The sequence below is a fragment of the Lycorma delicatula genome, chromosome 5 (assembly GCF_047948215.1).
Source record: "Lycorma delicatula isolate Av1 chromosome 5, ASM4794821v1, whole genome shotgun sequence".
Lineage (NCBI taxonomy): Eukaryota > Metazoa > Arthropoda > Insecta > Hemiptera > Fulgoridae > Lycorma > Lycorma delicatula.
The window spans coordinates 80,227,078-80,252,574 of record NC_134459.1 but is presented as its reverse complement, the minus strand read 5'-3'; the positions used below and the strand labels follow the sequence as shown (position 1 = coordinate 80,252,574).

The 25,497-nt window shown below is 29.0% G+C and overlaps 1 protein-coding gene across 4 annotated transcripts in view; it reads left to right on the top strand.

Annotated features, from left to right (window-relative positions):
* Positions 1-25,497, top strand: part of LOC142325109 (ubiquitin carboxyl-terminal hydrolase 8-like) — a 103,665-nt gene that overhangs the window by 71,335 nt on the left and 6,833 nt on the right. For all 4 annotated transcript variants that reach the window (XM_075366457.1, XM_075366458.1, XM_075366459.1 and 1 more), the window contains 4 exons: positions 11,164-11,400; positions 12,472-12,576; positions 19,341-19,562; positions 21,748-21,881. In XM_075366457.1, the coding sequence (XP_075222572.1) occupies positions 11,164-11,400; positions 12,472-12,576; positions 19,341-19,562; positions 21,748-21,881 (698 nt within the window). The remainder of the gene's footprint in view (positions 1-11,163; positions 11,401-12,471; positions 12,577-19,340; positions 19,563-21,747; positions 21,882-25,497) is intronic.

Below are 25,497 nucleotides of genomic sequence, written 5' to 3'. Positions count from 1 at the left end.
TGTAAGTTTTAAAAAAGTTATTACTTTGTTTTAATGTAAAAAATTGTATGTAAATTTATAGAAGCATGCAAATTAATCTGAATACAGGAAATGTTTTGTTTATTTTTATGTTGTTACTTCACTGATTGACCACACCCATTCTTTAAGTTCTTTGTGTAATGTGAGGTTATTTTTCTTTGATTATTTTTCAGTTTTTATGTTATACTGTTTTGTGAAAATCTGTTTAATTTTTTATTTCAAAACTGAATTTTCATTTTTTATCTTTTGGTTTGTCTTGAGTACATAATAAATGGGCATAACTCCAAGAAAGCATTTGAAAATCATTTCTCTTTCTGAGTATACCAGAAAACCAAGTATGACATGACAAATAGCTTCTGAGTGTGTTGTTTGACTAGGTACAATGAATGCTATTTCAAAATAATTTAAAGAAACTGGTTTATTTTCACCTCAAAGGAAAGGCAATGTGGCCATAAAAGAAAAACTACTCCAGTACAGAATGAGTTGTTTGTGAGAAAAGGTAAGCTGGATCTAAAATTATCTGCTGTGTACTTAAATTGAGAATTAGCAGCCCGTGGAACAGATTTACGCGTGACAACTGTTAGACGCCGACTTCCTGCAGCTGAACAGAAAAATTGTTGACCACTAAAAAGCAGCTTTTAACACCAGCAGTGAGCAAAAAAACTCTTGTTGGTCAAAGCACATTTTAACTAGACCAAAGAAGACTGGAAAAATGTTATGTTTTCAGACACATTTTTATGCTCAGGGGCAAGGGGTTCCATATGTTAGAAAAGCATCAAATGAAAATGCATCACCAATGAATATCTAACAATCAGTTAAACAGCTCCAGAAAAAATGTTTTGGAGTTGTTTCTTACTTGAAGTTCATTACTTCCAGTAGGTGATATGTGGAAAAGTGATGGATTTATCAAGATTCTGAAGGAAAGGGTTGTCTCAAAACTTAAAAAAAAATTCCCACAAGGCAACAGAGTGTTCCAACAAGATTTAGTACCATTCTGTACTGCCAAAAAAATGGAAAATTTTTTCAAAGAATGAAACAAAGTACAACTGTGGCCAGGTAACTCCCCAGTCTTAAGCCCAATTTTAAAATCTTTGGGCAATAGTCAAAAAACAACTCAAAAATTAATTATGCTACAAAAATTAACCCCATTAAAGCAATCAATGTCAATATGATTTTCATATGAAGAAATCAAAGAATATGTAGTACACTTGTTGAATCGATGCCAAATCATGCATGAAGTGATTAAGAATAAAGGACGTCATATTAATTGCTAGTTATTCACATATTGTACAGGTGTGATTTTTTTCTAAATAAAGTTACTTTTTACTTAAAATTTGTGTTGGGATTAGTTTGCATGCTACTGTACAACTTTTACCTAACAACTCAGGTACACTGTGCTGTATTGTTGCTACTATTTGCAATGTATGATTGTGCCCATTGAAATTTTAATGAATTTTTTCCGTTCTAGTGTATTAATTTCATTCCAGAAGTTCTATAAGGAACAGATGCTCGGATTAGAATATAACTAGTTGATAGTTTACAATCACTTTATAATGGGTTAAATATTGATCCTGCACTAGATAGGGAATCTTGGAGAGCTGCATCAAACCAGTCAAATGACTGAAGACAAAAAAAAATTGATCCTGCAACTATTTTTGTATGTTATTATTATATTCAATCCAACTTCTTTTAGGGTAGGTTTTTTCCCCATATTATTACATACTTAAATTTTGATTTTTTTTCATACACTTACTTAGATAATTTACATTAATACTGGGTGTCCAAAAAAGAACTCAAAGGTTTGAAGAACAAATATAGTTTTAATTTTGCAGCACCAAATAATGTTTTATGCATAACCTTGAAGCGAAAATTAAGTTTTAGTTTACACACTCTGTCATGTAGCTGCTGTGTTAGATAGTTGCACAGGCCCAGCTACTTTGAACCCAGACTTCAGTAACATGACATTACCACAAGAGAAAGTACAATGCATATACTGGTTCACAGAAACAAAATCATTGGCTGTCATACATAGAAGTTATATGCTAGTTTATCTTTGAAATTCTCTAAGTGACAAAAGCTTGTGTAACAGGTGTGAACATTGTTTGGAAATGGGAAGCTTTTTAAAAGGACACTCATCTGATGTCCCTAAAGCAAGTACCAAAAACGGAAAGAATTTGACTTTTCTTTCCAAAAAAGTCTAAAATGTTCAGTTTGTAGTGCTAGTCATAAGCAAAACATTCCTAAAAACACTGCCTTGTCCATCTTGCTTGTAAACTGCAGCTACTCCACGATATTAAACCTAATGATAAGCCACAAAGAGTTCAATTTGTAATACCATGTTAGCTTCATTTCTCCTGCGTGCAATTTATTTTTGACAAAGCAACAATTTATGTTCATAGAGTTGTGAATCACCATAATTATAGAGTATGGAGCTCAGAAAATTTACACAAATTGATAGAATTCATCCCCAACTGCCGGGAAGTGATTGCCTAATGTCATATCATGCATATTCAAATTTTTAGGCATTGTGTATTCGGACATGTTACAAATCTTTGAGTGTCTCCTGATAGAAAATATGGAGGGCCTAATTTTTTAACAGGATGAAGCTCTTTCCACATCTTGCAGAAGTTGTGCAGAAAGGGCTCAAAGACAGGTTGCCAGAAGGCAGGAGAGGTAGAGAAGCTCCCCATTACTTGGCCACCATGTAGTTCTGTTTTGACACTGACGGATTTCTTCTTTTGGACCATTGTACCATATATCAAGAAAAAATCCAGTCACAGTCACCTGCTTGCTATAGTGGAATGAGGGTGGATTATCAATTTGATGTCTGCAGGACTATAAACAATGTAAATACTTATTGAGTTACATTAAGAGGTAAAAAAAAAATTTATTTTGTACTTTCATGTAGTAAAACACATACGTTTGTAATTCTAAATATAATAAGTAAACTATTTTAAAGAGTTCTTTTTGGGACACCCAATATATAAATTCTTTTAAATGCTCTAATTTGACTAAACTAAATTAGTATCACTATTTTATCACATAGTGTTCACCATGGCCTTTGATAAAGTTGCATTGTGACATGAAGTTGTAATTTACCTTATGATTACATCTGTAGTTTTGTTTTTGAAAATATTTTTGTCAAAAATTTGGTGCTTTCTTGATAAGTTTAGAAAAATATTTTAATTAATTTAAATTGATAATTTTTGTTTTTATTTTAGTAAATCAATATGTAATTATATAAAAAGGAATCCAAATATTTTAATTTTATTCATATAGGCATAAAATTAACATTCATTATTTTCTGGGAAAACGAAAGAAAAGATTCAGAGTTTACAGTTTATATTGCCATATGAAAATTAAAGCCAGAAAAAATTTAATGAAATTAGTTCATTTGATTACAAAAAATGGAACATTACTTTGTATTAACACATTATTAGGAATTGAGGGGTTAAACTTGATTTTTTGTTATAGTTGTAAAAATCTAGCATTTTAAAGTCAGTTTTGAATTACTGTAAGAATTTACAGATTACAGATTTTAAAAAAATGCAATGAGACATTTTCAAAGTATAATTACATGACATTTAAAAATGTCATCTTAAAGAGACAGAATCACGATTTGAATTTCAATTTTGATAACTCCTAAGGACTTGCTGATAACTTAGAGATTCATTCTATTTGCATTAATTAATGCTTGTACATTCTTGTTTACAGTGGAATATTTGCATAATTTTTCCAATTTTACTTTGTGTCAGCATTTTGTTTAGGGCAATTCTTTCTTTTATTTACTTTTTGCCTTAGAAGTATAAAAATTGAGTGAGTGGTAATTTTTTTCTAGAGGTGGTTGTAATTATTATTTTATCTAGGATATTATTTCTCTTTATAATTCATATAAAAAAAATTGTGGATTTATCTCTCATTGTATCTTGCAGAATTAGCTAAAAATTTATTTTATTATTTGTAGTTATTTAGTTACTTCATCACAAAAGTTTAAATCAATACTTAGTAAATGGTATTTATATTATGTAATGAATACTATGTAATTGGTGTAAGAATTTGCAGAAAATATGTTTTTTGGGAATGTTTACTATAATTATAATTTCATTTCTATTATATTTCTTCACATGATATGTAAAGATCATCTATATTGCTTTATATGGTTTCATTATTTAGTTTAACTATATGTTAAAAAACACCTTTCTCCACTTGCACTGCATTATCCTTTTAGAAACATGTGATCTTTATTCTGTTGTTACGCAGTAATTGAGTGTATGAAAGATAAATGACATGTGCTTTCCGTATCAGTCACATGTGTGATCATGAGTTTTCAGTAAGGCTTGAAATACACTGTAAAGTGTTATGTCATACATTTTTAACATTATGTTTCATTTACTTTAATTATTGTAGTTATATATAATACTTGTTAATACCCTTTTAAACTGTTGGATTTTTATTTTACATTAAAAAGAGTTTTAAAATTGAAAGGGCCCAATCATTTATTTATTTATTATTGTAAAAGTATTGAGTTGTTTTTCTATGTGGTTAAGTATATAAAATAAAATTTCATGAAATATGTTATTTTATCATCATTGGGTTTATATGTTATTTTATCATCATTATATTGTTTATTAAAAGGAGATTCAGATATTGATTACAAGTAACAGATGAAAATTAAAAGTAATACATTGTTATATTTTTTTATATATTCACTATTGTGTGCAATTTTTCAGTATAAGTCATAATTGTACCTTTCAGTCTTCTTTATAATTTCTTGGTATATGTTCATGCCTGTGACTTAAAGGATTGAAGCAGTTTCATTGCATTCACTGATCACTGTTCATGGAAAAAATGTGATTGTCTATTAAAACAAAAGTATATATATTTAATATATCAACCCTAAGTACAGAATAATTGAAATAGGATGACGTACCATATTTCATTACACAAACAAAAGCGCTCTTACAAACTTGATTCGCATCATCAGCTGCATACATTTATATATACATTACAAAAAACATCATAAACTTGCAATCCATGATAACATACCACTTATTATTCACTTATAATTTTATGTTAGAAGTATTTTTAACCAATTAAATTTTATTAAAATTCTTTAAATTAAATTTATCATACTTTAAAATGTTATATAAAAAATATTTAAATTGAAAATTTTAATCAATTAAGTTAAAATATAAAAATATAATTAAAACTTTTAAAATAAAAACAAAAACTTAAGCAAAGCAAAATCATGTGCCCAACCATTTCACTGAATTTACTCCTTCATATAATATTTAATATTATATGAAATACAAATCATGTAAACACTACCAGTTTTTGCGGTATCCTGCAACTTCAGTTAGTATCAAATTCTATATTTATTATTAAAACATATTCTTTAAAGATTTGTCTTTTTTTCAAAATTATAATGTTTTCTATTATGAAATTTTTAATGATATTATAAGCATATATGATTGTAGTACTGGACAGCAAAATTACATGTGCATGTGTGAAAAAAGAATGTAAAAGAGTGAAAAATATACATAAAGTATTTATATACTAATAATATCATTGAAAACTTACATTAATATTAAACTTACAAAAATATTTAAACCCGCATACAAACCTAATAATTAGATAATAAAATATTTAAAAAGGAAAAATAATAATAATAATCATGAGTAGAATTTATAAAATAAATGTAATAATCATGATACTATTTACGTAGGAGAAACAAATAGATCCTTTTTTAAAAGGTAGAGATATCTTGAACATTATAGAAATTACAAAAATAATAAAAATCATTTATGATTAACTGTACATAATTTCTACTGCTGATGTTAAAAACATCTGTCCACAATTGATTTTTTGATTGAAGATAAATAGAAAGAATTCGTACATCTTGTATGATCCATGTATTAGATGGCTTACAGCAAAATGGAATCCAACATATGTCTGAAATTGAAATTCCTGAATTTTAAGATCCTCCTAAATTTAAAAAAGAATTGGTTCCAGATATATTGCATTAGAATTAATTCTTTTCAGTTGATGTTAATTATTTTAAGTGACATACAATTTTTAAAAAAAACCCCATGATCATTAATGGTGATACTGTCTTAATAAATCCTCAAGCACATCATTTGATAACACATACTACATTTATTTATATATTGTATTATAATTTGAAGGGGAACATGTTTTTAAGACTTTCTATTTCACATAATCTTTGAGGTGTAAAACTGATTTTTGAGTTCTGTTTTAGTTAATCAATGATAATGAGGTTAAGATGAACGTCATACGGTTTGAAATACATGTAGTATTATATTTTAAAATGCAATATATTGTAATGATTGACGTTTGTATTTGATCTCATTACACCCTTCTACTTGTTCTCCCCACTTCTGTTTTGTTTATTGTAGGGTTTCTTTAGTAGCCGACACAGTGAACAATTGCAATTGCAGTAAACAATTTTTACCTTGCATATCAGTTCCTATGTAGTGTTTTATGCAATTTTGTAAAAATTTATTAATTATAAAAAATGGTTCTTATTGCCAGAATTCGTGTTCACTTTACCCATCACATTATTTTGTTTAAGGTTAAAAAGGTATGTGTTTTTTTGATCTAAATACTCAATTAATTTATTGTATTTATAACTTTTTATAAATACAAAAATATTTAGAATAATTTATTCTTTATTTATTTAGATTTTTTTAATGATATATTTAAGTTAAAAATCATATAAAATATGTCAAAACTGTATACATATAATATTCATGTAATAACATTCAAACGATCAAATAATTTATTGACTATCAAAACAATGCCTACAGTACCCTGATGTCATTAAAACAATCAGTGTGAAATGCCATATTAGTATGTAATATCCATACTCCATAAAACTAAATTTAAAAGATTGGATCATATGCCCATTAATTCCAGGTTTTCTTTTTGTTAGTTTATTCGATATGCGAGTTTTATAGGCAAACTCATAAATTTTATTGATTTAAATATTATTACATTTACAATTTAAGAAAATTTATAATTTATAAACATTTATAAGAATTAGTTTTAATTTAAATTTAATTTAAAAACTTTAATTAAAAACCTTAAGTCATGAAATACAAATAATAAAATCAGACAAATATAAGTTCTATATATTTATCAGTTAGTTTACTGTCCATATATCTTAAATTAAGAATAATTAAAAAAATAATTCCTGTTGAATAGAGATCTAGAATTATGAAATAATTTAAAATATCTGTGTGTTGCGCAATTTATAGTAGTGAAACGTAGACAGTAGGAAAACCAACAATACAAAGAAATATAGGCTTTTGATATGTGATGTTAAAGGAGAACATTGAAAATATTAGATTATCTTGAAAATTGAAATTTTAAAATGAATAGAAAATGTAAAAATGTTAGGCAGAATTTTGTAGTACAATAAAACTAGGTTATTCAGCCATTTATTATAACATTCAGGTTTAGTTGTTCTGGTAATAAAATAATTTAATCTACTTAGTTTTTCTCTGAAAGATTTAAGATATAGGAGAGAGATAACTTGATGTAGAATGATGTGTTCAGGTTAAAAGATTAAACACATCATGACTGAAAGAAATGAAAAGATTTACTCTTTGACCCAAGAAGGAAGGTCCTTTTAAAGTATATGAATGTCAAATATTACAATTAAGACTAGTATAAACAGTACAAAGGGTTCTAGGAAAATTTTACAATTCAATGAAATGGATCATCACAGGCTGTTTCAAGTTAGCATGTGTTTAGACAGGTCCAAACCTGCACTGAAGCTGCTCTAGTTATACTGAGAAATGAGGTTGTTAAAGCTCTCAAGAAGCTGCACCCTAACCCAAGGATGGATACATGGCTCTTCACACACCGATACATGACTCCAGCACACCGCTCCAAAGTTTGTTCTGAATATTTGGCTAGCACTGGAATAGAACTTCAGAGCACCCTCCCTACGCTGACCTCACTCCATGTGACTTTACACTGTTCCCCACGTTGAAGAACATACTAAAAGCGAGGGGGATATGATGACCTTCTAAAGGTTTGGTACGATGACCTCAAACGTGTACCCAGACCTTTAACTAAAAAGGCAGGGTTTCTTTGAAAACAAGTTTCAAAGAAACCCTGTGTGGTGGAAATTATTTTGAAAAATTATAAGAAAATAAAATCGTATTGCAAAACTTCCCTAGTGCCCTTTATATAATGTGGCAGTTGAAATTTACCTTTTGTATGAAAAAGTAAGAATCTCATATTTAAAAAAAAAATGTTAAATAATAAGAGAATAATTAAATAATTTTAAACTACAGCTATAAAGAATCAAATTTATTGGTAATTTTTATAAAGCAAAAATTCTTTAGGTAAATTTTTAAGCATTTGAAATAAATATGAAGATTATTTTAGTGGTTGACTGTTCAAAATAAAGTTTTAAATAAAATAAACTTAGTAACAAGCACACACCCACTAGCCAAAAGATCTCATTATGCAGTCCTTTTTTATTCTCTTCATTTCTGGTAAAGCAGTGGTAAAAAAAAACATGTAACTCGCCATTCCTACTTTTGCTAAGTGGTGCATGATTCAATTTTTTTAATGGAAACTGCTGAAATCCATTGATGATTGTGTTATGATCATGATACGAGAGACACACTGAAATCATGAAACCAGAGATTACAGTAACACAAAAAGTTTTGTCACATGATTATGTTCCTTTACCAAGATGGAAATCTACCCAGTTACCTAATGATTTTGTGTTTGAAACTCATAAATGGGGATATTCAAACCATTATTTTTCAAAATGTATTCTAACACCAGAAAATAAAAAAATATGTAGAAGAGGTTCAGAACTTCTTGCCCCATTAGAGGCTCTCTTGCCCCGTGCTTCATACTCATATTAAAAAAAAAATTTAAAGTTGAACTGTTCTTTTTAAAATTGTTTGTACCTTCCAGTAAAGATTATAACATTATGTTGTTTATGAGGTTCAATCCTTGTAGCTGTCAAAAGCTTTGTTAATTAAAAATTGAAACCTTGAGATATTGAATTCCGTCTTTTTCAATGTTTCATGTTGGGCTAGAATAAATGATGTAACGTTGAGCTTTGCTACCCATTCAAGTTTTATTAAATTTCTTAAGGAGCTTTAGTACAAGTTTTACAAAAAAAAGAAATTTTGGGTTATTATTTAGGCTTTATTTTTAGCCTTTATTGATTTTAATTGAAACATAAAAATTTCATTCGTTCAAAGAAATTGAAGATCCCATACCAATCAACCTTTCAATTAATTAAAATTCATTACTTTCCCCTTCAACTTATGAAAAATAGAGATATTTTGGTATAATTATTTATTTTTCAAAACTTCTATTCTTAGACAAAGTAAAAAACCTAGTCATTTCAATCATGTCTGGATCCTTCATGGTTCCTCCAACTACTCCTCGGTTATAAAAATCTGATGGGCCTTGAAATTAGCATAAACATCAGTATTTAAGAAAATTAGCAATTGTTGAAATTTATATGTATAAAATGAAATTTTTTTTTATACATGTTCTCATCAATAATATATTTTCACGTCTTAATATTAAAAAATGAAAGCAAGTAATGAAAACAGGCCCATTAGTTTATTTTTATTTTTTCTTACGACAGTAGTACCACTTTAAATAAAATTTCCCTCTCTCTTTTTCCTGTTTAGCCTCCGGTAACTACCGTTTAGATAATTCTTCAGAGGATAAATAAAATTTCCCTGGGATGATTATTATAAACCATTATTGAAATATATATGTTTTTTTAATGTGAAATATTTATGCAACAATTTTCATATTATCCTTCCATATAATAAAAGTTATAAAAACTAATTTTGTATCTGTTTGGTCCTTTGAACTTTTTCGGGTAACAATATTTTACCTCTTCTATGGATAATGGTTGTATGTGACTACCATTTATGTGAAATCAGGTATCTTGCTAATATACTACATTATTATAAATGATTTAAGACTCATTTGACTTTATATAATAACTGAAAGAACATGTTGAGAAATCATACTCTTAATTTTCATGACAAGTGTTAAGATTTTGTCTCTTCATCTTCTCTAAATGTCTTCTCTAAGTCATTAGTGCCTTATCACTGTAATGTAACTGTACCAGTAAATTTGTAATCTTGAACAAACTCAGGTCGACTACGCCTGAGACGTGTGTTTAATTGAAACCCAACCACCAAAGAACACCGGTATCCACGATCTAGTATTCAAATCCAAATAAAAGTAACTACCGTAATTAGGATTTGATCCTGAGAACTTTGACTTTGAAATCAGCGATTTACAAATAAGATGACTTGAAAAACAATTTATAACACAGCTGTTGCTAGTATTAAGTGTGATAAGCTGCAATGTGTTGGGATGAATTAAAATCCTCAATTAAGAAGTAGGCTGCTGTGTAATATATGATGCCATAACGAGTACTTATAAATGTTCATATATAATGTTCATGAAACATCTGACTGATTGTCAATTGCTGTCATCTATTTGCTTTTATATTTTCCCATTTTTTCTGTGCTCTCCTTGCATGTGATATCTTCTGTTTTAATCTAATAATTTCTACTCTTCATTGATGTGAGATCTAGTTACTAATTAGCTTGTTATACCAATGTACCTCACATCATGGATTATATTTTTTTATCCTGCAATTGGAACTTATATTAAAGATATTTCAAGCAGATCCCTGGAAAATTTATGTATTTTTTGCCCTTATTCAGTCATTCCTTTTATTTTTTCTGTGTAAGATCTGTAATGGTATATTGTTATCAAACTTGCATGATCAGTTCACTCACTTGACCTTTTAACAGTTGCTCAGAGGACAAGAATGTCATGGAATTTTGAAATTATTATTTCCTGATTTCTGACTATTATTGATAGTAATACAAACTTAAAAAAGTTTTCATCATTTTGGATTCAGACTATATGTACTCGACACATCTTTCTAGCTGATTGAATTATTGATGCCATTTAGCTGTTTGGATTATACTGTATATTCAGTCATGCATTTTTCTAAGTATAAGCACTGTTTATTATTAGATTACATTATATTATTTCATGTTAATTTTGTTTTGTGTATTGAGATATTTTTTGGGTTCTTCCTTTTTATAGAGTAAAGGATTAGCTGGTTTAAAAAACTTAGGAAATACATGTTATATGAATTCGATTTTACAATGTATTAGTAACACAACAGAACTGCGTGAAGAGCTATGCAAGTTTAATCCAGGAGGAAGTTTAAAAAATAATCAGAAAAGTAAAACAGAAGGAATTATTGCTAGAGAAGTTGAAAAAGTTATTAGAATACTTTGGCATGGAAATATTAAACATTTTTCATGTTATGATCTGAAGGTAAGTAGTCAGTGCTTGACAGTTTTTTTTGTTTTTTTTTAGTTGTATGTAACAATGTTATCAACCCAGAACATCTTTGGGAGTGTTGACAGAATTATAGTAATTTTAAACTGCACTATATTGGCTTCACATTAAAAACAAGAAAACCTTCAGTAACTTTAATGTAAAATAATTTATTGCCAGTTAACAGTTTGTTTTTTCCACAAAATTAGGTCCTTTGATTTGTTTTCTTATGACAAACCTTTGTTTCATCTGAGTTGTGAAAACAGCCTGAACCATAGATTTTGGAGCTCAGAAAGAAAAGCCTCGCATATTTAATGAGGCATTGCACATTCATCATATTGAATAATGAGTTTTTTCATATAAATTACAATTAACATTGTCAGGATTACATCATATAACCATAGTATTGTTAAGGCTATGAACCTGTTAGACGCAGCAGATTGTTACAACCCACTGCAACTGGCTTTATGCTAATGTTGGTATTTAGTTCTTTTGTGAGTAAATCATTTTGTCTTGCCTTCTTATATGTTTAAATTATTTTTTTTTAATTTTAATTGTCATCTGGTATGGTTACTATCCAGTAATAAATGTCAATAGATTGCAGGGAAACTGCATTTTATATCATTTAATTTTGGTGGTCTGATGAACTTTTTATTAAATGTTCACAGTTTACACTTTACACTCTTACCTATAATATGCTCATTTAGAATAAATTAATTAATTTTTAAAGTTAATTTTTTTTTCTTTTACTGTAGCTTGGAATTTTATTACTTTATAATATGGCTGCATATTAAATTGCTTATATAATTTTATAGATACTTGGCTATATTATTTTTAGACATCATCAATATGAAGCTCATTAATATAACATTGATTGTTATATTATTCTTTCCTGCAATTTATCCAATATTGGGATCATTTAAATGGAAAAAACACATGTCAGAAATGGAACTTTTTCATGAGTTTTCTTGAAACATTTTTAAAAATAGTTTTGTTTTAAAAAAAAAATGGTGTACCCACTTGTGTATGAGATAAAATCAATTAAGAGAGTTCTTTTTATTTTTATAGACTGTATTAGGAAGATTTCGTAATTCATTTAAAGGAACTGAGCAACAAGATTCACATGAATTCTTTACGATTCTAATGGACTGGTTACACGATGACCTTAATGAGGTATGTTTCATTATTAGTTATGTTTAATAACACTGGTCAACAATGATTTTGTTACGTGGTCAATATTTTCTGAAGCATGTATTTTTTGGGTTCTGATTCTGAGTATGTAGTTAAATTTTCCTGCCAGCCCCAGTTTTTTTTGTAATTTCCCTTTCTTTTCCAGCAAGTATATATTAATGAACAATGCAAGTACTATATATTTATTATTTTATTTATTGCAGCAGTTAAGTTGCTAAATAAACTCTAATTTATTTGAGTTTTTTAAATACCCATTAAAATAGGTACAGTGCACCTTCATTTTACGCTGGTGTTGTTATGTTCCAGAAAATTTCTGCATATAATAAATCACATAAATTGAGACTCACATTTAATGGAAAAATACAGGTTAGGTTCTTGTTAAGTTATACAGTAAATGATAACTTAAATTATTGTACTTTATTTTACTATTTTATTTTAGTATCATTGTATTATTTTAATGATATTACAGTACAAAGTACGTTTTTAAAAAGAATATTTGTATTTAAAAATAAAAAATATGTACTGTACATAGATTATTTCCACTAATATCATCTAACATTTATCATTTAGTTTTTTTAAACATTAAAAAAACTAGTAATGGTAGACTGTTTGGATTTGTTCAATAAAAGTCTTTGTTCTTCCTTGTATAGTGCAACTATATTTTCTAATTCCTGTTAACTGCAAACCACGCTTCATCATTGGATCTTCGGCAGTTATAAATTCTTTCAATTCCTGCACCATTTTTATAAATTTGTCTTAATTTGTTAAGTCAGCTGTTTATTTTTTATCAAAATTTTCTCTTCTTTATTTTCATCACTGTCTTGTACGATTCGTTTTCTACATCTCCATAAGTTTGAGTCATTAATTCTTCATTTACAACCTGTGTAAGTTCATTTACATCCTGTGCCTGTATATCTAAAAATCCTTTTTCTGGTAACTGTCTGGTAATATTGACTATTTTATTACAAGCATCCTCTACATCTATATTTATTTCACCTCTATCCTCTATGTTTTCGTTATGTCCTCTCTTTGGCTAGGCCTCTACCGCCTTAGGCCAAAGCTTCTTCCAGCAGGTGTCTAATGTTTTCTGTTGTAACTCTTCTAAATATTTTTTTATGTTTGCGATGTAGTCAGCAATAGTGTATTTTTTTCAGCATTCGCCCAAAGTTAAAGATTTGTCTTCCATGTCATAAAAAAGTTTTTTAATGTTCAACAAATGTAGTACGCTTTGAAAATTGCGTTTACACACTCGTCAAGGGGTTGCAAAAGTGGTGTAGTGTTGGACATGAGAACTTCAACTTTGATATTTTCATCAGCTACTTTCAGTAGACCTCTGGGTGAGCCGTACAGTTGTCTAAAACAAGCTAGACTTTCTAAACAAGATTTTTGGACACTAAGTATTTTTTGTCCTCTGGTTTAAAAAGAACCAATCCATACAAATATAGGCAGTCATCCAAGTATGTTTATTAGCTCGCCAGAAAACCGGAAGGTTATTTTTATTTGTGTTTTTTAACGGTTAAGGATTCAAGAATTTATAAAGTAACAACGGCTTAATCAAACAGTCTCCAGATGCATTTGAGCACAACTACAACAAAAAACTTTGCTGCTTTATGACCCAGTGCAGTTTTCTGTTCTTTAAAAAGGAATGTATGCTTTGGCATTTTTTTCCAATACACACTTGTTTCATCTGCATTGAAAACCTGTTCTGGTATGTAACCTTTCTCCTTTATGATGCTTAAAAATTGTGCTGGGTATTGTTAAGCAACATTAAAATCTGCAAAAGCTTTTTCACTTTGAACTTTCACATTGTGCAAATTGTATCTTTTTTAAATCTCTTGAACCAGCCCTTTGAACCAGCATGAAAACCGAAACTGGATGAACTTTTGATAGAAATTTCAGATTCATTACCTGTTTCACTGGATACCCTCTGATAAAGCTGCATAGCTATTCCTCAAATTAAAGCTGAACTTAATGGCATATGCATTTGAGTTTGGTCTTCAGTCCATGTTATTAACAACTTTTCAACTTTTTCCAATATCAGATTTTACGTGTACGAAAACAACCTTGGCACAAACCGTTACACTGGCCATGATACTTTGGTGTATTTCGTCTATTAAACCGTATTGTATGCACAGACAATTTATTTAAGTTAACTTTCTAGCTTCAGATGCCGTAATATCTTTATTATCTAGACAATTTAGTGAAATTCCGTATAAGTGAAACGTATCATGTATACAAAAATAATTTTCCCAATTAATTCAAACGCATATAACTGAAATTGTGTAAAAAATGTTACGCGTAAATTGAGGGTGCACTGTATTATTATTATTTACATAGTAATTAAAACTATTATAAAGATTCATAAAAACGATTACAAAGATACACATATGATTCATGTCTTTTTTTTTTTTTTAAATGTAATTATGTTACCATTAGTCACACATTACACAGCATGTATGAATTTTGTTTTGGTGATTTTAAGTGCTGCTTGTAATACTGTAAACAATAAACAATGTATAATGCTGGTTAAGAAAAATCTCAATTACATCAGTCAACTGCACTCATTTGTGTAACATTAGTGTTCAGCTACTTTTCCTACCAATATGTGATTTTATTCTTCCCTATAAAGTTCATGTATGTACTACATTAATGTGTGAATAAGTGTTTAAAGTTTTGTAATACATGTTTGTGAATGTATTGTAGTGAACGTTTTAATAAAAATGTCATACAGTTTTGCACTAACCATCAAGGCAGTTTCTGCTACATTTGCAGTGAGGTAACATTAAAGTCTCTGTAGAAATACAACTAACTGTACTAATAAAAAAAAAAATCATATGAACTATATTTTAGATATAAAGTAGGCAGTCGCTTATCAAGCATGTGTAATGCTGTTGACTGTTGGTTGAATGGATCTTTACACGTGACATTTCCAATTCCAATGGTTTGGAAAGAACTGAAGGATCACCTCATGGACTGCTATTAATGTATAAAAAAAATATCAGGGATAACAGCTAAAATTAAACATACTGTTACATATCCTGATATTCCCTCTGCATAAGACCAGGCCTCACAGACCAGTTTCCAATTACAGTACCATCAAAAACATGGGAATTAGATGAAACAGAAGCTGTTGATTGAAGGTCAACAGCTGATGACCTTCAATCAAGATTTATCAGATGATGAATAAAGGAGAGACCCATAGTTTTTAGAAAATACAAATACTAGAGCACATTTTATTATTTAGAATTAAATGATCTCATTCATGATCCAAATTTATCCAAGAATCAAGCAGAAATTCTAATATCACAATTGAAAGGATGGAATTTTTTACAACACAATATAAAATAATTGCTTTCCATGACAGGTATTATGAACTAGAATCTTTCTTCTTCTGGTACAAGAACTTAGTTTACTGTAATCATGTGGAATCTTTATTAGAAGCTTTGAGACATACACATCATCCTGGGGTCTTTTTATAGACTCCTCGTAGCGTAATTTGAAAGCAGTTTTCATGTTGGAAATAATATCCCATCAATCCCTTTACCTCATGCAGCTCAGATGAAGACTCATGAAAATTTGAAACTTGTGTTTGATATGATTCAGTATGAGAAAAATTTATGGAGACCTAAATATGATAGCGCTATTACTTGGTCTAAAACTTGGGTATATTAAATTTTGTTGCTTCTTGTGTAAATGGCAGCAGAGATAGAAAGAATCATGTTAAAAAAGAGAAAGATTGACTGTAGGAGGTAAACATTAATTGTTGTGAGTCTAGCACTAGTAAAACCTGAAAAAAATGTACCTACTATTACATGTTAAGCTAGGTTTAATGAAAAATTTTGTTAAAGCAATGGATCTTGATAGGACTAGATTTCTCTAAAAAACAAAATTCCCTAATATAAATGTTAATAACATAAAGGAAGGTAAGGTATATTTCTTCCCAAATCAGCTGATTTGGAAGAGTTCCAGTATTCAAGTCCTATTAAAGGCAGTTATTTTTACACAGATTTGAATACTATATTGTGGATACCGGTGTTCTTTGGTGGTTAGGTTTAAATTAACCACACATCTCAGAAATGGTCAAACTGAGACTGTACAAGACTACACTTCATTTACACTCATTCATCCTGTGAAGTATTATCTGAACGGTAATTACCAGAGGCTAAACAGGAAAAAGAAAGGTGTATTATTTATTGGACCACAAATAAAAAACGAATGAATGATATTGAATTTGAAGACAGTTTAATGATTGTGAGGTTGTTATTGGATTGTGAGGAAATCATGAGGCAGATTACTACACAGAACTTATAACTGAACTTCTTAAAAATTATAAAGCACTTGAATTTAATATGTCACTGAGGATACTCTTCTTAGATTTTCATCTGGCCTTTTCTCTACCAAACTTGGAGCTGTGAGTATTGAACATGAACACTTTCACCTGGAAAAAATACACCATGGAAACACATTACCAGGGAAAATGGAACCCAAGAATGCTGGCTGACTACTGCTGGAATCTCAAGACTGCCTACACTGGAAAATCCGAATGAAGCAGATTTTAGGCATGTAGAAATTACCTGTATAATATTATTATACTACTATCACAATGCTTTTTTCTTACAACAAAAAAATTGTAATTTAAAAAACCTATACCTAATTACTTACATATTTGAAATCAGCATTAAAAATACTGCTAGGTTCAGTTATTCTTTTAACAGACAAAAAATGAAATCTTGTGTCCATACCTTTTTTCTATGTTGGTGTTTTCAAGCTGACTCAAAGCTATTAAAATTTGTAACTTAATATTAGTAAATAGCATATTATGGAGCTGATAATATGTCCTTATTCTTATTTTCAGTACAATTAAATTGTTTGTAGTTAAAAACCATTAATTTTAGAAAAGAAATCTGATAAATCACGTTTTATTTCTATTAATAGTAATTTTTATGTGATGATAGAATCAAAATTATTAATTCAAATCTGATGGCAAATGCTAGCCATAGAAGTAAGAATGTACTTAAAGTTTAATTCTGTGTTTTCATAAGAGATTAAGCAACAGAAAATCATTAATCATACAACAAGAATGTATAAGCCTTTCAGTACCGTTTGAAAAACGTGTTTCAAAACCCACACTCGTGTAATGACTATTATGTAGCATATTAGTTAACAATAAGAGTTCATAAAATATAAGCATACAGAAACCAAAAAAATGTTTATAATTGTTGAAAAAACTATTAAAACTTAAAATGTTCAGTCACAACCAAAGTGTATAAGGCCATTTTCCATACTTAGAAACTCCTGTTTCTAAGTACACTAACTCTGGTTTCTTGTCTACTCAAGTAGACATTGCACACACAGCGTAATCTGTATGCTTCAAACCCTGTAACAGCTGTAAATGTTATCAACACATATGTAAATGTTTCTTTAAAATATTTGGCAGTGGCATTGCTAGATCATGACTGGCCTTTCTAACAAATTTTTAGGAGTATACAGGAAAGATTCCCTGATATGTACAACATTTTCTTCAGAAACCCTTGGTCAGCCTGTACTCTTCCCTTTACACTGAAAACCGATCATTTCAGAATGATTATTGATTTTTGTTGTCAGTTGGAGAAGTACAATTAAACTTTCAACAGAATGCATGTTGAACTGTAACTATAGATTTGCATTTACCAAAATGCAAAACACTTTCTATTCAGGAGTTGTCATCTTTGCTAGTGAGCTGTTTGGTAGAAGAAAGATAGTGAAACAATCCTTGGCCATCCATGCAGTTAAAATTGTCTTCATGCTGTTTAATTGTAGCCATAAACCAACACTGTACAACCATATATCACACAGTAATATTTGTTAAGTGTGCACAATAATTTGCAAGATGACTGTTCACCAAAACTCTAATCTCCCAATGTATAAAACAAAATTTAATAAGTTATTCCTTCAAAAGTTAGTTCCATATCCAAGCATAAAATTCTACAGTTTTACCTTGCACTTCTGTTTTACCTATTCAAACTATATTGTGAACTGAGTTTTATTTTTATTAAAGAACATATTAGCTTCAAACTACTCACAAGCTGCACTGATTGTAATTTTTGATTTGTTTAGAAAAGTATACCTATTTTTTTGTCTGAGGAATCTGTATCACTAAAATATTTTAATTTCCCACTAGAAGTTGTTTTCACTTGTAAAAAAAGGTCTTGTTTATGATTTAATTTACAGCAAATTTTAAACTGAAATAAACAGTCTACACTGCCTCTGTCTGTTTGTTAATACTGTAACTAATATGGTTGCAAGCATCAATACAAAACACTAGTTACATTTAAAGATTGCAAGATAATCTTCATGATTAAGCAGTTTCCTATGGCCAGCTGTACTCAGAAAGTTAATTGTGACTCCTTTCCTATTGTCGGTTTTCCAAAATTCACTGTTGCCCATCACCACACAAAGACTCCCAAAATGACAGACAAATTGTAGCACTACAAATAGCACCTTCACTATTCACTGAACAAGAGTTATTTTTAGAGAAAACAACTCGACTCTTGGCATTTTTGTATGGTGCTTCTATAACCTCAGTAGATAGTATGCAACAACAATTTATCGTAACTGTTTCTATTGAAAAATAGTCTTAAATACTACCTATGCTTAGTAAAAGAAAGTAGTGTTACAAAATTGTTTTTTTACTGTATGTATTTATACAATAAATAAAGTTAATTGTCTATGAGATTTTTTTAATGAAATATTGTTTTCTTTTGCAGCCATCTCCGAAAGGGGATTTGTTAGGTGCAGTAGAAGAAACAGGAGAGAAAGCATGGGGAGAATTCAGGAAAAATAACAATTCAATAGTATTAAACCTGTTTTATGGACAGCAAAAATCTACAGTAAAATGTGACAGTTGTGGTAAACAGTCTGTTACATTTGAACCATTCTCTAATTTGTCACTTCTTCTACCTAGCGATAAGGATATATGCACACTTAATGTTAGTTTTCTTTCATTTTTTGAACAATTTTCCTTGTACAACATAGAATAGAAAGTTTGTCACATAATTTTAACATTTCTTTTCTTGTTTGTTTTAACTACTAAAAGGAAATTTCTGTATTGTAAAAGGTTTAATTTCATTTAATAAATATTAGTTGTACTTATAAAAGAACGGTCAAATGAATTAGACAGAGGAACCTTTCAGATCATGAAGGAAGGAGAGTTTTAGTGAGCTATTATACAGAATTTTCAGATTCAGTAAAATTGTTACATTTCCCGCTTTTGGAATTAATGAAAAGTATCACTTTGACAGATAAACAGGCAATCACTAAATAGAAAGTATATAACATAAACATAATTAAAGGTGACACTTTTAATTAATTGATATAATAACATTAAGAGTAGATATGATAACATTAAGAGATACCCAAAATCGTGAAGCATTGAAGTGAGGATCTGCCAGAAGGCTGAACATGATTTTTTCAGCCATTACTTTACTGTTGCAATTTATCATACTTTCATGATTTATACTTAATCCTCAGTATAAAAAAGTGTCAAACAATAGTATATAAGATTTGATCAAAAAAATTTTTAATTTCCTAGGCTGTGTAAGTCCAATTGTCACAATTGTTTTTTGTTGTGTTGGTACACTTGTCCCTAATGTATGTTACTTTATTGTTGGCTGTAGAAAAGTTACACGTGTTTTGGTATGGTTGGTGGTTTAACTTATGGAAAAAATGGAACAAAGAATTTGCATTAAATATTACTTTAAGAATGGAATAAAGTGCAGCCCCACATTGGAAATGTTGAATATTGCTTCCCAGCACATCAACATCCAATGAAAACACTGAGAAAGTGAAGAAAATGATTATGGAGAATCACCAAATCAGAGACAATAAAAATTACTACCTGGAAGTGCTATGTCGTTTGCATGAAGAAAATGCCCATGGATTTGTGGAGAAGCAATTCATGGCAATTGCATCACAATAAAACATCTGCTCATGCCTCACTCCTAGTTAGTGAATTTTTGGCCAAAAACAACAATGTTATGATACCTCAGCCTGTGAAATTCCCTGTGAAAGACATTTTGAAATCATGAAAATCTTCAAACAGATTTGAAGATTGGAAAAAGTGCTAGCACAAATGTATTATATTTGAAAATAAGTACTTTGAAGGTGATAAAATCAATATTGGTGAATAAATAAATATTTTTTGAGAAAAACAAAAATTCTGCTTATTTATTGATAATAAATAAGTCTGAAATTCCTTCCTTTTTATACCCTGGATCAAAATAAAGGTTTGTCACTTTTGATCAATGATGGTCATACAATACAGTTGTTTAAGTTTATTAGTTGTACTATATTTTTTAAATATCCAAGCTGGTGAGAAATAAATGCAAATCACAGTTTAGATTATCTTTAATTTTCTTATAATGTTTTCTTAATATTTAACATTATGTTACTGATAACGTTCTTATGTAAAAATAAGAACACTTAAATTTTTAAACTGTTTAAATCACACAAAATATTTTATGCAATAGAAAATGGTTTCTCTTTTTCTTTCTTATACACACTTAACAAAGAATTAATTTGATTTTAAATATATTAAGGAAATAATTTGAAAAGTATTTACATTTGTTTTTTTAAGAAAAGAAAACTAAAAAAATGTTTTTAATTTTTGAGTTCACAAATTTTTATTAAACATCATTTATGTTAGTTTCATTACTTAGGAAAAGGTCATTGGTTTCATAAAATAACAATTTTTTTCAAGGATAATTATATACAGGATCTATTTCCAACAAAAACACTAGTAGGTTCATATTCTCGTGGTGTTTTTGTCAACATCACATTAAGCATTTCATGTAAATTTGGTTTCTTATTCTTACTTGATTTTTTAGTTTCTTTAACGGAATGAATTTCCTAAGATTTTGGATATAGTCATTTGAAGGGATTAGTTTCAGCTCAATCCAGCCTGTTTATTCTTGTTATATGACAGGGACATATTGATAAAAAATCCACCATTTATAGAAAATGAAACAAGTTTCTCTTAAGTAATTATTTTATTTTGATATTGCTTTGTTTATTACAAGAATATTTAGGAATCTATTTAAAGTAATTTTATTAATTATTATTTTCAGTTGTTTTTATTTTGTTTCAAATAATAAGTCTGCATGGATTTTTTTTCAGGAATGTTTAGAATTGTACCTGAAAGTTGAAAATATTACTGGATGGAATTGTCCGGATTGTAAAGTGCCTCGTAGTGCCACTAAAAAAGTTGATATAACAAAATTACCACCTGTACTTGTTATACATTTTAAAAGGTATGTATTATTTTCATTCTATTGGTCAGATAGAATTAATAGTCTATTGTCTGTTTTATAATTTTTTTTATATATTAATGGTTTGTAAAATGTTTTTATTATATCTCTGAAACACATTGAAATGATCTTTTAATTATTCAAAATCAGTTTTGAATGAGGGTTTGAAACTGATATTTTATCTTCTTTCTATCCAACATTCTTATTCAAACTCCCCCTCCCCTCATCTTTGTTTTATCTTTAAATATTTACATGTTTCTGATAGAGAGAAAACCAGTCAGACAGTGTAAGTTTGGGTATAATTTTTTATATTTTGTAGAAGACATTGTAGGTACTTATTACATTCAGTAATGTGCGGTAGACATACTCTCTTTACATAGTAAATGAAGCATGAAAAAGTTAAAGGTTAAAAGGTATACTTGGCCCAACCAATGTACAAGCTTGTGACATCACGAGCAGACTGTGTATTACTACTCAGTCTGAAAACATCAACTCCGCATAACAAATCAAAGTATTACTTATTATCACATTGTACGCAGTAATAACTATCATATTTACATTTATTAATCTGTTTTCATGTCTTCCACTTTATATTTAATTTGATTAAATATTAATTATTTTTATTTATTGTTAATTCTAGTATTGTAAATTAGTATCAAGTGACAATTTTTTCACAATAAAGTGTAATATTAAATAATAATAAAACGATTGATATTAATTTTTCACTTTTAAATAATTTTATACAGAGACTATTACTGCTGGATCGTATTAATAATGTAAAAATGCAATGCACATTATTTAAAAATAAAACCATATTATTTTAAAGTAATTTAAACTCATTGTTTACTTGTGAGTGTTTAACATTCAATGTCATTGATTTATTTTTTAAGTTTTGTTTTTTATCATCATGGAGTTTTAATATTCTTTTGTGGAAATGTGTGACATGCATTTAATGTCACATTAAATGTTTAGCAAACTGCAACAGGGCAGAAGCAAAAAGAATGTATGACAGCATTTCCTAACAGAAGTGTGCCAAATGAAAAAACTTTTCAAAATTTTTACAATTTTTTTTAAGTTGATATTAATAATAAAAAGTTTTTCTTTATACAAAAAGGTGTGGGCCACGTGACTGTGTGGTAGATATTAAAGAGTAATTGTATTTATCCTTATCATTTGCAGCGTGTACTGGGGCTGACTGGCCGATGATTTTCCACATAGATTGGCTCTCTGTAACTGGTTTCGAAGAACATTAATTAAAGACCCTTTATTTTTGGCAAGGATTCTGTTCACAGATGAAGCTTCTTTCAACAGGAATGGTATTCAAAACTACCACAACCAGCATATCTGAAGCAAAGAGAATCCTCATGGTACCTTCCAAAGTAGCCATCAATAAAGATTTTCCCTGAACATAGGGTCAAGTATTTTTTAATGACTATCTTTTGGGTCGTGTCATTCTACCAAATCATTATCTTCTTCATTTGACTGAAAATCTTCCACATTTGTTGGAAGACCTGCCTTTACAATTAAGAGGAAATGTGTGGTTTCATCACGATGGAACTCCAGCACATTTTAGTCAGTTGGTATCAGATTTCCTGCATGAAACTTTGCATTAAAAATGGATAGTCCACAGAAAGCTAGTGCCCTGGCCTGCCCAATCACCTGACTTAAACCCTCTTGACTTCAATACCTGGGGGCCATTTAAAACATATTGTTTATTGAACTCCAATACTCAACATTGAGGATCTTCAACAAAGGATCCAAAATGGATTTCAAGAAATAGGTATACTCCTAGAATTTTTTAACGGTTAAGATGATCTCTCCAAAAAAACTAGATACTTGTGTAATTTCTAATTGTGGACACTAAACATTTCTTATAACGTTTACTGTTAACATCTAAAAAGTTCTACAACAATTAATGTAAGATTATCACAGATAGTTAGTTGTTTTATTCTTTTAATCATTAGGTCTATTATTGTGAAAAAATTATTACTTAATTTGATACTAATTTACAATACTAGAATTAACAATAAATAAAAACAATATTTAATCGAATTGAATGTAAAGTGGAGTATATGTACTCCATTTCATGTATTGTGAAATGCAGAAATCTAAATTTTGTACTGAAAGTAACCAGATTAATAGAAAAGTATTTTTACAGGAAAAAGCTTAATTAGATAATCTATAAGACATATCAGATATTGAATAAAAAGGCTAGAAAACTGTTAAAGCTTTCACATTTATTCCTCATTTGTGGTAAAAACATGGGGAAATGGAGAGTGTCACTTGTTAAACAGTCTGGATTTCTACCTCCAGCATTTTAATTCCTAAGAGTTTTACCAGGTATAATGGTACTTCTGCATCTAATCAGCCTAAGCTGATTTGAGGCAGTCCCCTATCAGATACCAAGGCTCTTCAAGCCTGGCATCATCAGCATGGAGAACCTAGCAGGGTCAGATTTACGTTCATAGAACCAGTAATAGGTGGTGGAAAAAATGAGAAAGGTGATTTATCAATAAGAGTAAATTGTATGCTGGGAATCCCATCATTAAATGTACAACAAAAGATTTTAATTTTATTTGTGAAAAATATGTTTAATAAAAATTACTTCTCTGTCTGTTAATGTTAGACAGTATAATATAGCTTGAGCTGATTGAAAAGCTGTATGTGCACAATAGGCACACCTGGTTTTTTAAATAACCAGGAATTTCAAAAAACTTGAAATTCCAGCACTAAGCAATTTCCAGTAACTATTTTTTTTATTTAAAAAAGCACCCTTCATGTTAAAAATAAAGTAAGAGGGACTTCTTGTTGAGTTAGTTATAACCATTGTAATCATATGTAAAGAAATTGTTTTATGTAGATATATATGTTCTGACACCCAGATACATGTACTCCCCATAGAAAGTATCTTTTTGGTAGAAATTGTAAGGTATCTATTGTGATTGTGGTTAAAAAATAGTTAAAATACAATGTTATTCAGTGGTATATCTTAGCTAATATGATAGTTGAAAAAACCTTCACATGCAAAAGAAAGTTCTAGGCACATTAATGCCTTTTTAACTGTTAACACCATCATGTTTGCTACCAACATTCGTCTACTGCAATACTCAAAAATATGATTAAATCATCAAAATGTGATAATACATCTACTTAATCTTTTAAATAAAATTTTAATGTAATTAAGTAATTTGTATTTTAAGTTTAATGTAATTAATTAATTTGTATTTTAATTTTAATGTAATTTATTAATGTAATAAAGTTTAATTAAAAAAGTGAACTTCTTCAAAACAGTATATAGATTTTTTAAATTATAATATTTATTGTATCATAAAGGATTTTTGTTAAGTGAAGAGTTGTATTGCAACTGAATACGTACACTAATCTAGTTACTCCATGAAGTACCCAAGGAGAATTCTAAATCACATCACACTAACTTTTTAAACAGAAATTAACAGTTTCTTTTACAGTCTTTTTTGTGATTAAAAAATAAGATTATAAATCACTCCTTTAGCCTTGAGGTAAAATTACAATGTAAAACTATTATAAAAAATTCAGTATAATGAGATATTCCTTGCCCTGTTATTTATCTTAATCTAAATGATATGTTATAATAGGATTG